This window comes from Wasmannia auropunctata, unplaced genomic scaffold (genome assembly GCF_000956235.1).
Source record: "Wasmannia auropunctata unplaced genomic scaffold, wasmannia.A_1.0 LD336036.1, whole genome shotgun sequence".
Lineage (NCBI taxonomy): Eukaryota > Metazoa > Arthropoda > Insecta > Hymenoptera > Formicidae > Wasmannia > Wasmannia auropunctata.
Window position 1 is genome coordinate 1,324,466 of NW_012026854.1, and position 16,383 is coordinate 1,340,848.

The following is a 16,383-nucleotide window of genomic DNA, read 5'->3' on the forward strand; positions in this document are numbered from 1 at the left end:
ATTATAATACTGCTTATCACAATTGTCTTGAGCGAATGTACGTTTTGCTTAATTTTTTTTTTACAATCGTTCAAATACTTTTTAACAGATTTGCCTTTTAAACAAATTGAAACGATCGAAGATTGTTATTTGCTAGACACTTCGGCTACACATCTCGCGATACGAAAATAGCGAGGGCAGCTCGTGACGAGTCTGCCCGAGACCCACGCTAATTCGCACGCTAAAATAAGAACGGCAATCTTTATTTATAGTTAAGTACGATAGGTCAGATTGTCGCCTTCAGGGCAAATCAGATAGCTCCCCGATGTATACGCGATTATGACGGATTTTACAATGTAATATGCAAAGGCTCTTTATCTCTCGTTTATACGAGCATTAAAACTTATTTTGCGTTAACTTGTCTAATAAAAGAAAAATAAATCCGACTCATTTATACGCATTAAAAGTAATCTTTCATCGCTTTCATGTTCAACGTCTCTCTTGTAATTTTATAACATAGATTAACGTTACGTATAAAACGATAATAAATTTCTACGAAAACGCATCTCTATGAATTTTCCTTATATATTATCTAAGAAGAAGTTTTTAATAAGAATATTTTAGTAACTGGCAATACAAACCGTATAACAGCAGATCTTTTTCGCGAGATATAAATGGATTAGCAAAGATATTTTTTTGCCGTAATCAATTTTTTGCTGTTATCTATTTTGATATATTGCATTCTTTCCTCTCTCTTAAGTCTGTCAAAGAGCGCGATGGTACTCCGGAAGATCGATGGAATGAAAAGGAGCATTACTCATAAGATATAACACACGCTGTCCAAGGATATGTGCAATTACAAGAACAGCCCAGCGTCGACTCGTGTCGAACAGACTAATTAGCATGTGTTCGCGATCCGAATTACGGGCGTCATACGTGTCACCTAACGCATTAATCCGGGATAAAATGAATCGCCCAATACGTCTTTAATGAGCAGATTCAACGGAAATTGCTCGTAAACCAGATTATAAGGATTCCGAAGTCCCGTTGACTTGAAATTGCGCTCGTTCGAATTTCGCAGATGTAAAAGAAATGAGTGTTGTACATCGTGTAGTTACATCGGTGCTAGTGGCTCGATGGTGTTAAGTGCATTATGCATGTAATATTGTTAACTCTATTCTGATACATATACATGATTCATAAAACATTGCTACAAGCTACAGACATGAATAATTATACTCCAAATGTTTGAATAAAAAGAGATATTAATTTAGTTACGATTTACGTATTGTAAGAACGTAATGTGTAACAAGTAATATAGAAGGAAACAAATCCAATTTACGAAAGAAAGGAAAAGTAAGAAATTTAAAGAATTTTGCTTTGGAAAATATATATAACGCTTAAAATAATATATTCGAAAACTGGTTTTAATAAAAATAATTATTTTATAGATGTCTGTTAATATGTTACGGCCACTTTAACACAACTAGTGAAACGTATGCAAAATTCGGTGCTTCATTGTTAATAATTTGACTTATTAATTAATTCCGGACTTTCTTTCGCGTTAAGAATAGCAGTTGTACCCGTCCACCTGTCATGAGACAGAAAGGAATAATTAGGGAAGATTAATTTAGAAACATTTACAAACGTCCCAAGAAGCGGGAACAATTTGTTACTTCACACGCATATAATCGTGACAAATTCATCCCGAATGACAAACAGCGGAGACGTATCATACACGGTTCTCCTGGACATCCTGAAAAATCGATGTAGCCAATCCTGCGGAAGGCCCGATATCCCCGTATCGGCAATCTTCTCCGAAACGTCGAAATGCCCGCCCGAAAGAAGAATTACACTCTCGGGTGGTTCCGGGTCCTCCTTGGTTTTCGTCGTTGTCCTTTCGCAGGAGCAATTGGTTGGAAAAGCTTCCGGCAACGGAGAAGGACGAGCCACCCGCCAAGCGATGATAACCCAGTAACCCACATTCCCGCGGAACGGGAGTCGATGGTGGGAGCGAGCTGGTGACGGTGGTGGATAGTCGAACGCCCGACCGTTCTTCCGAAAAGGGGGATGGAGAACTCGTCGTGGCCGGTTCAAACGCAAGTTCAAACGCAAACTCTCACCCTCTCACCGTACCTACCCCCCTCCCCTCCCGCCCCGTCGCTCTCCCCCGCTTTCGTCGGGTACAGCTGCACCCCGTTAACCCGGTGACGTTCGCACCGTCGCGTACAGCCAGTTGCAGAAGAGGGAGGGGGTCGGGGGAGGGGAGGGGGGGAGGAGGAGGGATTAGAATCGATACCGGTCACGGGTGATAACGGCCCCCCTCCGGCCGTGCGTACGGGCTGTTATCACCTGGCCGTTACCGCCGTAACGGGGGCAAGCCGTCGAGGTAAGATCGGGTCGACGCGGGCTTCGTACGCGAAACTATGCGCCATGTTACGCAAGCCTCGGCTCAGCCCTCTCAGCCTCCCCTTGCGGAGTGCGCAAGACTCGGTCGCGCGAAACGACGCTGGAGAAGAAAATCGGGAATGAGCGCGGAACGGGGGAGAGAGAGAGGGTGTATCGTATAGCACCTGTATGTTGCAGTTTACGTCGTGATTAATGAGAATTGTGTTGCGCTCAGTTGGCTCATCGACGCTGGATTTGTCGATGTTGGCTCCGGGAATTGCTCGCATCAAGGCAAAACGGAGCAGAGTTATCTGAGAAATTTTTTTAAGAAAGCTGTTTTAAACGAGCAGAGATATGTCATTTACATAAGTATGATAATCTGCCGAGGATTGCACGGCCGTTGTAATTTTATTTCATCATTGCGCGCGCGAATTATGAGAAATTCGCATTTCTGAAGATATTCATATATATAAAACTTATTTGCCTCTCGCTGCGTGGGGCTCCGTATATTTTCATTAAGAGCGCAAACGACCTGCACACCAAAATAAAATGCAACACTCTCCTTGGATCTGCATATTGTAATGAAGCGGAAAATATTCGTGTATCTATTCAATCCAGTGTTTCCCCCTCCCCCACAGAATCGTTAATTATGTCGCGTCAACTTTACATTGATTAGCACGAAGCTGCGGGATGTAGCTTTAGCAAAATAAACTTCCTTCCGACGCTATAGAAAGTTGCGTGGGAACGGGGCGTTTAATTAAATGAACCGCCCGGGGACGGGCGAGGTAAGCCGCTCGTTTGATTAGGGTTGCACTAAAAGCGCGCGGCCTGGCTTTATTCACCAAGATGAACGAGGGTGACGGCCAGATACGACGCGGTGAGAGGTAGCATCCTCGTACGTACGTACGTGTCACGCTCTTTCATCCGTCATTGAATCGACGCCGTACATAAGTACCTATCTCGGCTTCTAGATAAATAAAAAAATGTTCCACAATACGCGCGTGGCACAATTATCACCGCGTCGCTGTCAAGCGCGAGGAAATTCTGAGAATTGTCGTTGGATTAAAAAAAAAAAAGACGAGGAGAGACAGAAAAGAAGAGAAATCGGAGCGATGCGTTTGGGCAATTTCCGCGAGAATTCACGCGGTGCGTTGCGCGGAGACACTATAGGCGTGTATCGCGAGTTTCGATCTGGCTATGCCTATACATATATTAACGCGTGACTCACTGCGTTATGAAGTAGTGCACTATTTTCAGCCCGTCGCCCGTCGCGTTCGGTGCAGACGGCCGGAACGGAGGAATCTTATTCTCATGCGGGAAGCAATTAACCAAAGCCAGACTCTTGCAACAACGAAAACCGTCTTCTTAACATTCGAAAAATATTGTTTGCCATTGATGACGCGACTGTCGTGAATATTTATGATCTGACTGTATAACTATCCGAGAACGCTCGGGAACAGTTCCTCGGGCATTATATACTCGCGTGAGGTATCCATCCTCGCACCTCTTACAATTCTAACGGGATCACAATATTCCCGACACTATTATCCGAAGGATGCATATTCAACCGTCTGCACAGAATGAGTAGAATACGATGGGACTGCTCGGTATCCGTCACCAGTACGTAGTAAGTCGTTTATGTGGCTGACAGCTATTTAACTATGGTCTCTCCGTCGCTATCACAGCAATACGTATCTAGGAGTAATAGCCTAATTAGCGCTAATTAACTGCTAATTTTGCGACAGTCAATTTACATGCTTGAAATAGCAATGGTTGTTTTCGTGTTGTACAATCTTTTCCCTCTTTTTTGGGGTCCATTTACTAACTTAAAATATAAAAAAATGTAGAGAGAGAGAGAGAGAGAGAGAGAGAAAATACATTATATATTTGTATAAAAAAAACTCAAAGTTTAAGGTAAACCATTTATGTATTTAAAATGGTAATTCGTATCATGAATCACAAATTTTAGTTATTTAATTTTTAAAAAAGGCAAATATTATTTTTAAAAATAAATGATTTTGTAGTCCAAACGGCTATTTTATTTTATTATTCACCGATAAGTATTCTTGCTAAAAGAAGAAATAAAATCTCAAGCAATGTGTCTCTTCCTTTAAATACACTTGGAATCGATCTTACAAAGTCAGCGCGATAGGAGTTAGCGGTACGAGACACTGGTAAAACCATTTAACACTCGTGACAATTTAATGTAGAGAATATATCCGGTATATATCCGTTTATATACGCTGCACTTTATTATTCTCCGGACAGAGTAATAATTTTTACTTCGCGCGCGACCCACTTTACCCGCCAAGCGAATTTTTCGGAATATTAGGTGACTCGTTCGTTCGTTCAAATTTCCTTTGTGCCGATTCGGAAATTCCGGTGAATTTCGCGAAAGACGCTCTCGCAAAGACGATACGCTATCTCTCTCGCTCTCGTCCCGCCCGCATGATTTTTCGGAGAAAACGAAACGAGAAATTCCCTCCCCTTCTCCCCCGGCACGGCCCCTGCAACCGTTTTCGGATGACCCAGATCTTCCATAGTGCAGGCACAGCGGCACACCGGCCGTAGTGCTGCATGCTGGAACGATGCATCCGGAGACCCGGGCCGCGCTTCTGCAAGCGTGTACATACGTGCGCATTTGCGGACCGCGTGTGGGGCACACGTACGACGTGTGCACGCAAGACGTAGCGAAATTGGACACGGCGCTTCGCTGCGAGCCACACTTTCTTATCGCGCGTATTTCCGCCGGATGTCGAACGAACGTCGATTTCCGGTAGGACACTCTTCGAATTTCGGGAAGCAACATTTCGGAATCACACGTCTGAATTATTCCGTCGAAATATTCCTCGTGCTTCTGCTTCTCCGATACTCGAGGGGAGTAAGGAGTGCATTTTATTATTGTAGCGCGCGCGTGAGGAATTATGTATACTAATATACTGGTATGCATGCAATTCTTTTTGGATCGCCGTGCCCCTAACGAGAAAAGAAAAGCTGAGGTTTGGCGCTACGGTTTGGTTGATACTTTTTTAATGGCTTTTTAAAAATCAATTTACTACAATAAATTGATCGGCTATGGGAAATTGATTTTTAAGAATCAATTCAATATACGGAAATAATGCTTTTTTGAAATTTTATAAAACATCGATGATAAAAATATTACTAGAAATTTTATAGCTATTTCAAAAAAATATTAACGTTAATGTATAATTTTGGATTGAATTACACACGGAATAATTAATCGATATTTAGAAAAAAAGAAAAAGAAAATTATACGTATTTAGAGAAAAATGTGTTTTATGAATTAGAAATTTACTTTTACCAGAAGATAACTAAAAAGTATTGCTGGAATATTGTAGAAAATTAACACACGAATCTTATCGCATTTGAAAGCCAAGTTTTTATAACGTAATACGATCCGGAAATTATTCGCGATAATGCCAAGCCATTTTAACGAATATCAAGTTCGATTTAATATATCGTAAAAATGTGCTTGTTATATCACGTACCACGAAACGATAAAAATAACAGTATCTAATATATAAAAACCGACAACCAGTGTTTCACAAGTCCGAATGACGTCAACAGTATTGGGAGCAACGGCGAAGAGACACTAACGTACGAAAACAAATTTCCGTGGCGGAACTGAACGTGGCGATTTTTGTGACGATTCTTACACGCGACAAGACCAGTGCCTGACTCGCCAGGTCAAACTTCTTTCGGTCGGTTAACGAAAAGTTGACCGCTTCTCGTTAATGCGAGATAACCGCACTTGTGTCCCGACCCCGTGCCGCCCGCCAGCAACGGCAGGCATAAGTTTCGCGCGACGCGTAGTGAAATTGTTCGAAAATCTAACGAGGGAGTATCTGGAACGAAGCCAACCGGTGAAATCGATCGGTCGGCAGGGCACATAAGCTATGCCTTTTTATTTATTTATGCTACGTGTACGTGTACCATATCCTCGCCCCCCTCCTGCGCGGGGACTCCCCGGCCGACAAATTGCGGCATTTTACGTGCGTCCACCTGGTTGGCGGCGCATCGACTTCGCGTTCGCGACTGCCTTGAATTTTTCTACGCTCTTTGCCTCACTTATCGTTATAAATATGGGAGAATATACGAGAGATGCTTCTCTCTCACTTTCTCTCTCCTTCTGTCTCTCTTTCTCCGTGACGATCTCTATTTTTGCACCGTTGCACTCTTGGCGCTATCGCTTATCCACGGATCTTCCGCCTAGCGGGATACTCTCTGTCTTTTTCTCTCGGCGCAAACATAATAAAAGTTTCTCGTAAATCCGGTGTCCGAGAGACCGATACGGTGTCACGTTTATATGAGCTCATCAAGTTCGAGATATCGTAGATCCGTAAACTTGGTTTCCCTGCACGGTGTATCCGAGATAGCGTACCAAGTCACAAAGCCTTTAATAAATTTGAAATCGATTTCGGCTTTACGGAAATTTCATCAGAAAGCCATCGGCATCGCGATCTATCCATTTTTTACTTCTGTATCTTAGTAATTTAATCTAGAATTGCTCCATTCGTGTAAAATGGGATATTAATTGAAAAGTAAAAAAATTAATTAAAAAGTAAAAAATTGCCAGTTTAAGTAACTAACATAACAGTTATTTTACATTAAAATTAAGTGGAAGTTATTATATAAAAGTTTACAACATTAAAAATTAAATATTGTTGTAAACAATTTTTACGTTAAATTTACTTAACCTCAATTATTCAAAATTAAAAGAGCGTAGAATTATTTTCTATAATAAAATATCGAGAAATACCTTATTGTCTACTACAAACAACGATTTATGTTAACGGTTTATCGATTTTCTTTTGTGAGCGTCGGCTGACTCACAGTAATTTCGGGTGCGTGATAAAACCCTTTCTTTCTTGTAATCTAATTTATTTACGTGCCGTAATACTTTCCGTAATATAACGCGAATACAACGTACATATGTGTATATGAAGCGGAAATATTTATATCAATATAGTAGGTTGCAACAGCGATTTTAACGAAGTATGAAAGCCATTAATCGTTCGTCCTACTTTAGCTTAATTCTTTTTGAAACACGCTATGTTACACGTAACCAGTGTGAAATTATTACAAGCTTTGATAACATTCATATAACATGTGAAATACAAATTAAAATATGACTGAATATTTATATTGTAAATAGAATAGAAGCAGTCTGTATAGATAGACTATACATTTAAATTATATGAATGTTTTCAGAAAAGTAAAATTATATTGTCATCTTTTATCGTGATTTTATACTTTTTATTAACGATAATCGATTCTCGAATTATATTTTGTTAATCTGAAAATAAAGTTTATATTCTAATCACTACATCGGCGCGACAATTTAAGCTGTTCCATTTGAATGCGTTAGAATTATTAATAAAAATTTTGTTCGCCAGTTAATTAAACAAATTAAATTAATGTCAAAATATTATATGTTATTTCTTTGTTGTTGATAAAGAAGAGAATAACTTATTCTAAGTGCAAACAATGTCGAACAAGAAGAGACTGTGGAACTTGTTGAAATGAACGCTCTGCTATTTATTTGGACACTTGCAGTGAAAAACTTGTCAGAATTTTCTGTTTTTCAGTCGCGCGCGTTTTTGAAGCGACGCTTTATTTGATGTGGACTCTTGTTATTCGTGAAAAAAAGAACGCAGGATTGTTTTTGGGTGTCCTTGCGTGTTGAAAATCCCACGGATAATGGATCGCGGTTTCTCGGGGAGGGAGAGAAAACGACCCCTATACATGAAATATTCTTATTGTAATAACGATTCCAGCCATTATCCCGTAGAATATCAAACGAGTTATTAGCGCGGCGTCCAGGGAATTGTTCAGTTCGCGGAGATGGGCGGGTACGCGCTGCTTTACGGAAACACCGCCGTCTAGTAATTTCGCGTGGTGCGGCCGTTTATCAAGTCAATTTGCCGTAACGGTCGTTAGGAGCACGACAGGTTTGATAAGGGCTTAAATCGATGACAAGGCGGTAGTTCGTTGGCTCGCAGGGGGAGAGAGGCGAGTAGCACAAGGCTTCTTATTACGGTCTTTAGCGCGCGATAACCCTGAACTTTAATGCTCGCCTGCCGGCCAACACGGAAACGCGAGCCTCACCGAGCCCGTTCCCCGCGTGATTTCCGCAACGCGGCGAAAAACGGGACGGGTTAAAAATAATTCGAACCGTAAAAAAAAAGGGAGTGCATCTCGGGGGAGCTTGCGATTTCGAATGTGTCGCGAATCCACGAGATCCACAAGACTCGCGGGGTCGTTGCCCCTTTTTCTCAGAAAGCTCCGCTTCTTCCTCTTTTCTCTTCCGCCGCTTTTGTGTTTGGCTCCTGTTATTGCACTATCTCCACGGTATTATAGCCGTCCGCTCTCTCTTTCTCTCTCTTTCTCTCTCTTCCCTACTTCGTTCTTCTTTTCGTGACTACCCTTCTCCCGCTTCGTCTCTCCACATCGTTCCGCCGAGGGCCGCACCTACTGTCTATTTTCGAGCGGTGACTATGTATAGAGTTTCGCTCTCATGAGACCGACGCGTCAGGAATATCACGCGGTATGTTGGTAGGTCCAACTTCTCGCTTTATCTTTCTGTCCCTTTCTCTTTTTGTCCTCTCACTCCCTCGCGTTCCCTTTCCTCTTTGTAATTAGTTTACGCCGACGCTCTATCTTCTCGTCTCTCTTCCTTTAAACAGATATATAAAAGAGAATTCACGGGAAGTACGCTATACGTGGCTAGTACAAAGTAGTTGCAAAGTAGTCTGATAGGGAAATTACACGTGCGCTGACACGTCGCTGCAATATCGTCTTTCTTAAAGTAGCTTTTGAAGAAATGCTCACAATGATATGTTGATCTAATAGTGCAAAATAGAATATTCTCTGAAAAATTAATATCTTTTTCTCATAATTTTAATACTGTAACTAATAAGAAAAATGACATAAATTATTAATTCTCAATACAGACTTTCTTTTTAACTTTCATATGTACAATATGTACAATATACGTATTACATTGTAGAGAATTCAATGGATTAAATAAATTATGCATCAAAATTATGCCGAATTTAACATTAACTTTTAAAAAGAATTTTAACTAATTGTAAAGCACCGTTTATATTTTAATATTAAATTTGAATGCGTTTTCGACGCGCTATCTTTTTGTACCTTTTATCTATCATCTGTCATTCTATCTATTCATCTATTTTATCTATCCACAGATCTATTTATCTTCTTTACAAATTTTATAGTTCTAACAATGTGAATGTATATTATTTTTCCGGGAATAACAAAGAAACTGTAATACGGATGTAGGAAAGATGAAATATGCTGTAATAAAATGTAGGTATCGATAATCACTCATAGAATAGATATTATCGTCTCGTAACATGGAAATTATTCGCTATTTTTGTGTAAGTGTGAGCTACACAAGCATCGATGAATTTTCTCGCGTAATGTTAGAAAAATTCTCAGAATATAATACAATTCAAAGATATATAAGTGATTCAATCAATATTTTATTTAGCCGCTTCGCATTCTTCATCTAATCATTTAATTTGTCAATAATTTATCAGAATTGTTAGACATCAAATATCGAGAGCTGTCGTTTTGGATGTCCTCTCAACACGGGGGTTAATAAGGATCGCCAGAGTGTTAATGGATTCACGGCACAATTCAATTCTGTTGTATGTGGACGCTCATCGATCTTGTGTTTGGCGCACGCATCGCGCGCTTACATGCATACGATCATTGAGCTGGACCTAGCCATTGTTTACAATAATTATGTACAGGCGTGGCTGCGCAGCTCGCAATTTTGTGTCTGTGCGATGCATACCTAAATATACCTCGCGCGCGAGAAATAGACCCTGGATGCTCGGGATTCAATCGGGGTTACGCGACTCGCGTTTTTATCACCCGCTAAAACAATAATAAATCTCTCTGGCGAGAGATGAAAATTCCGTTCTTACTAATTTTTAAATGACGTTTGTTTTCTATACGCGCCGCCGAAGAGCGCCATTTAACAATACCGGATCTCGATTGCTTGTGGTGCAATATTATTTTCCGATACACGTGCCGAGCGTATATCGTCGTTTTGCATTTTATTTAACGTAACAATTCATCATGCGCGCAATTGTGAATATTTCTGATTAAATAGCGCCCGAGTTACCGAATTACCGCCGCGACTGCACAAATTACCGCGGCCATTTAATTAACCGCTTGTCCTCGATGACGATGGGTGATCAGTGCTAATCGTCTAACGAGGGATTTAATCAGGTCATTAGTGCATTTGTTCGCGAGAATTTGCGCAACTTCAAAGTCGTTGGAGGTAATTTGACGTTACAGCGATCGTTAATAATATTCGCGGGTAACCACCAATATCTATATATGCTCCGACACGGCAGCGTCGAGTACGGGGGGCATCTTGGCGCTTGTCATAAACGTTACTTCACATTTGCTGACAGTTATCGGTTGGACTTTGCGATACACGAGGCTGGCGTGCGTCGTATCGGAAATAAAGCGATACCATCTAATGAGAATAGATCGCGCGGACGACAACATATGAGACACTCATTCAAGTTACGAGCTTTCGCGAATGTTATTCCGGCGGCGCAACTTTGATTACATTTAGCTATGTCGATCTTGACATGAAATTGGTAAACTGAACTCGAGGAGTAAGGCACGTCATGTCTTTCAAAGAAATTATTTAAAGCTGTAAAGAGGCGATTGCTTTATTTTTTTTTTCGGGAAAACACAATAAAAAAATTATGAAACATTTGTACATTTTATGATAATTGTGTTGAAAAGAAAGAAAATGTTTTCTCACGATGCGACTTCTTGTCTGTTTCAGGTGGTGTTAGTTTTCATTCTCAGTATAGCATCGCTTATAATATACTTCATCGATGCCTCCAGGTGAGTAGCAAGACTTCGACGGCGAGTGTGTTAATGCGTATAGCTTTCAAGTTTATCACAAACATTCATGCATATTGTTTTTATTCTCGCGCAGTATTGGTAATATTATAATACGACACTTTGTGTTTTTTTTTTCTTGCGGTGTTTAATTAAGGGCGCGGCGATAATCGCTAGTTTAATCGCTGCTATTTTAGTCGCCCTTTCAGCGTTGCTTTTTTTAAGACCGAGACCTTCGCGTGAGTTCATAAGAGATGCTGACCTAACATCCGCAATCTCGTGCTTTTATGTTACAGCGAAGTGGTGGAGCGTTGCCAGAAGTGGAGCAACAACATTACTCAGCAGATAGACTTAGCTTTCAATATATTTTTTATGGTCTACTTTTTTATACGCGTAAGTAAGATCATCCATTTTCCGTCTGTCAATGAACTTTTCAGCTAACATTAAGATTACAGATAAAATGCATGTTCTGCACAAAATTCTGCCGTATAAAAATACGCGTCAATTTTTTTCATCTCGATGAATTTCTTAAAAAGAAAAGTTTATAAATTTTTATTAAAATTTGGAACATTTAAAAAATAATTTTAAACTTAATAATTAAATGCGCTTTGTACGAGATATAAACTATTGTATTTATACTTGTATTTTACGGAAATTTTTCTGGAGTTCTTTACATGAAATATAATGGTCCAATTAATTTTTTTTTAATTTAAATGTACGCATGTCGATGTTATTTCTCTTACGATTTTCGCAGTTTATCGCCGCCAGTGACAAGCTGTGGTTCATGTTGGAAATGTATTCGTTCGTGGACTACTTTACGATACCACCGTCCTTCGTGTCGATATATCTCGATCGGACGTGGATCGGACTGAGGTTCCTCCGAGCCCTACGACTGATGACGGTCCCTGACATCCTCCAGTACCTTAACGTTCTAAAGACATCGAGCTCTATTCGTCTCGCTCAACTCGTCTCCATCTTCATTTCGGTCTGGTTAACCGCTGCTGGCATCATTCATTTGGTGAGTATTATAATTCTTTTGTACTCAATTATTTCAAATGTTTAAAAAGCAATTCACTACAAATATTCTACTAATTATCTTGAGTTCTTATTATAATTACAGAAAATACAGTTCTCAATAACAAAGAATTTAAGTCTCTTAACATATTCACTATTAATTTCAAAATAAAACATCACATCTCAATATACATGCGATGTAAAATTTATTACATACACATGTAACTTTGAATTAATTATACTTTTTTTTTCTCTACACTCTTTTATAATAATCAATGTATAAAACCGAATTTGGTCATGCGTATGTACCTTTTCAGAGATGTACAGGAAGTCGAGAAATACGAAAATTAATAATTTTTCAATAAATAATAATTTTAATAATAAACAAAAATAATTTTTGACAAAGTGATAAGAATAATCTTTTAGTGAATTGGAATATATTTAAATATAACTGAATAAAAAGAAATAATGAATGGATACGATAGTAATAATGTGATAGTAAAAATCAAATATAGAGTCAATCCCATCAATAAATGTCATGAAAAATTATTATAAAATAACAATAAAACTATTATCCTTATATTTCTCGGATTTATAATTCTTTCTTACAATTTCTATGCGATTTGAGTATTTTATGATAAAAAATAGAAAAATATATCTTCATATATATTATTTACTCAATAATATATATTTTTTACGACTCACACACACACACAAACACACATGTCTCCCAGGACCTATATATGCAGAAATCCGAGAGATTCGTTTCTCGGACGTTCCGCGCTTATACCATTGCGCGGTACTAAAAGCTTATGGTTATGACTTAACCAATATAGACCGCAATTTCACTCTTGACACCGCGCGAGGACGGTCCTAAACGTAATAACATCATGCCCGCAGCTTGAAAACTCAGGGGACCCTTTCGACTTCTCGAACCCACAAAAGCTTCCGTACTGGACCTGTGTGTACTTTCTGATCGTGACGATGTCCACGGTAGGATATGGCGACGTTTACTGCCAGACGGTCCTCGGCCGCACATTCCTAGTATTTTTTCTACTCGTCGGTTTGGTAAGTTATTTTTGTGTATTCAAATCTCAAGCGTATAGTCGAACCGTTTACTCTAACGTTTACGTACGTCGGTTTACAGAGCCTTCTATACCGCGTATAATATGCCGATCAATGATTGCGTGATTCTCGAAAACGCGTTCCCCCGTTTTTTACGCTATTGATAAATGATTTTCCCATCATGATTTGGTTGCTCCATAGATAAGCGCAGTTTAGCGTTTTTAAAAACGACATTTTGTACGACGTGTATATAATTAAATTCTCCACGTAACGATAGTTATAATTTAAGAAAAGCAGAATAGAGTATAATTTAATTTTATGTGAAGTAAATAAATATAAATAAATCTCTATTCTCGAAAGTGGAAAAGTGTCGTCCATTGTGTTTTTCTATGGATCTCTCTTTTTGCGACGAATAAAATTATTACACGAGCTTTGCGAAATGAGCGAAACGTCTTTTCTTCTATATTATATCGAATTGATTCCTTTGAATGTACAACGCGAAGAAAAAGCCGAAAATCTGTGACATACGAAATTCTCTTGTCATATCGATCTGGGGTATTAGTTCTTTTTTCTTTTTGCGTGCGCCCGCGAGAAGCTTTTTCGCTTGACTTGTCTTTCCGCCGAATCTCCGCGTATCTTCCTTTCTTATCCCGAGAAATCTCAAAGTACCGCAGGGCATTTCGCTTTTCGCTGTTCGGCATTTCGCATAGCTCGTTTCGTCTAACTGCAGGTGCCGCTAGTTTTGCCAAGGCTCGTATAGCAGAGCGGAACGATTGGCAAGACGAACGGCGGCCTCAGATTTACGTGTCCCCCGAGTCGCGAGACGGTGAATACTTCGGGTGTACGGTGTTCTCCGGCCGTTGATCCTCCTGCATCGCGAAATACCGAGAACAGTCCGATGGAAGAACAATTCATTGGGAAATTGTTTGTAATGCACTGTGAAATTTTTCATTGATCAAATTTTTATCTTGTGACGTCTCAGATTAAGAATTGAAAGAAATTAAAAATATAAAAGAAGCGAGTGCTCTCCAGATGAAAAAGAAAACTCCTTTGCTTTTGCTCGTTGATACAGTCATGGAGTTTTTTAATTAGTGAATTTTTACGCGCTTTAAAAACGCCACTATAGTATGGTGTCTACGTGTATATTTTTAACGGTAAACATTAATATAACTTCGCTGATTCACGTTTCCAAGAGATAAAGCTTGAACGACAAGTATGTTTACTGAATGGACATATTTAGAGCTTTTATCGCGAATTTACCCCACTTCTTGAACTTTCTGGCTTCGCAACTCGGGACAAAGGAAAACGCGCGGTTGTAGCGCTATTGAAATAACACTTCCGTCGATGTCACGCGAAAATGGCTTTTTGGGGCAGAAATCAACGGCGGAGAACGGTGCCGCTCGTTATGCTCGAATCGATCGATCCGTTTGAACGTCGATGCGCGCATTGCCGTCTTTTATGCGTACACCTATTGTACGTATTTGTGTACGTGCGCGGCTTATCGATCGTTCACGTGAACCTTGCGTACACGATCTGGTCACGGATAACAGTCTGCTCTTGGAGTTCTCTCGAAGACGAGCGTCGTATCTTTGTCTCCTAAACGCGAGCATCGCCGTTCAAACGTCCGTCGGAAACGCGTCCAGGCTAACGTTTATGTTGTCCGCAGCTCACCGTAGATTATTTAAGATAACACTGATTATTTGGAGAGAACATAAATCCGAAAGTACGGTACACTCGACATACGTGAAGTTCTGATACAGAATAAGTTTGCTCACGCATAACGGTTTAAATCATTCCACGTGGAAAGATATGTCGTAAATGCTTATAATACGTAATTATATTTTAATTACTAAAGAAAATATGTGAGCAAAAAAAATATGATCTATAATAATATAGTTTGTTTTTAGTTTTTGATCAGTGGTCAATCAATTAGACATGTTTTGTGCCATAAGAATTGAAAAATCCTTATGACACAGTAAAAAAAAATTATCACAAATTAAGCCTTTATCGCGGTATGACGACGAAGCTTAAAGAGACTAACTTAAGTTACATTCGGCAGCTTCACTCCTTTTCTCGAAAATCGCTCAAAATCTATCTAAAACATATTTCCCACTTCCTGTAACTTGTACGTATATATACATCGAAAACGCAAAAAAATTTCCTATTGTCATTTGAAGTAGTTCGCGGCAACTTGGATCAACCGTTATCCGGTTCGAAATTTTAGCTATGACAGTAGAGACGAGAAGACAAAGATATTGGCTACCTCTGCCTTATGCCTCAATATCCTTATTATACGTATATCATATATATTTATCGGAATCATCTGACATTTCATTTGTAATAAAATTGTCTTTAAACCATACAAAACATTCATTATACAAAAAGTTTTGAAAATCTCTTCGATTAGCTTAAATATGCAGGTAATATAATATATAATTTTAAAGAAAGAGAGACACAGAAAATTTCGCAATGCTGTCCAAATTTTGTAGGATAAATTACTATCGGAACAAAAAGATTGCATTCAATCTAGTCAATGCCTCCTTTTCTGACAACTTGCACACAAGTTATAAAGCGCAGAAAAATATTTTATCTCCAATATTGAATATAATTTTGTTCGTGATTTCATAGTCTGATCTAAGTTGTCTCAAAGAAAAACTTTCTGAAATACTTTGCATTGTCAATAGAATATTGATAGAATTGTTAAAAAAGCGGAATCTCAGCATATAAAAATCATGATGGATTTCGATGTTATGTGATTTCATACCTGCTCGCTCATATTCTATAATTAAAAGAAAAAGCTTTTAAATAAAATAGATCAGAATGCACAAAGACTGTTCCAAGTGTCTCAAATAAAAATTTGTATATGTAGAATTATTTGAAACATTTTCGTATTTTTATCTGCGCATTGTAATCGGGCAATTTTATGAAATGCGATTTGTTTTATTATAATAACTCAACCGCAACAGATCCGTAATAGTTGATTCGTAGATTAATTCGTTCTATTAGAACGATTTCTTCCGA

The 16,383-nt window shown here is 39.0% G+C and overlaps 1 protein-coding gene across 17 annotated transcripts in view; it reads left to right on the forward strand.

The window, feature by feature from the left end:
• The window catches only part of LOC105452213 (calcium-activated potassium channel slowpoke), a 100,094-nt gene that overhangs the window by 28,853 nt on the left and 54,858 nt on the right, over positions 1-16,383 (forward strand). For all 17 annotated transcript variants that reach the window (XM_011693135.1, XM_011693142.1, XM_011693130.1 and 14 more), the window contains exons 2-5: positions 11,225-11,286; positions 11,580-11,676; positions 12,038-12,301; positions 13,198-13,365. In XM_011693135.1, coding sequence (XP_011691437.1) covers positions 11,225-11,286; positions 11,580-11,676; positions 12,038-12,301; positions 13,198-13,365 — 591 coding nt within the window. The remainder of the gene's footprint in view (positions 1-11,224; positions 11,287-11,579; positions 11,677-12,037; positions 12,302-13,197; positions 13,366-16,383) is intronic.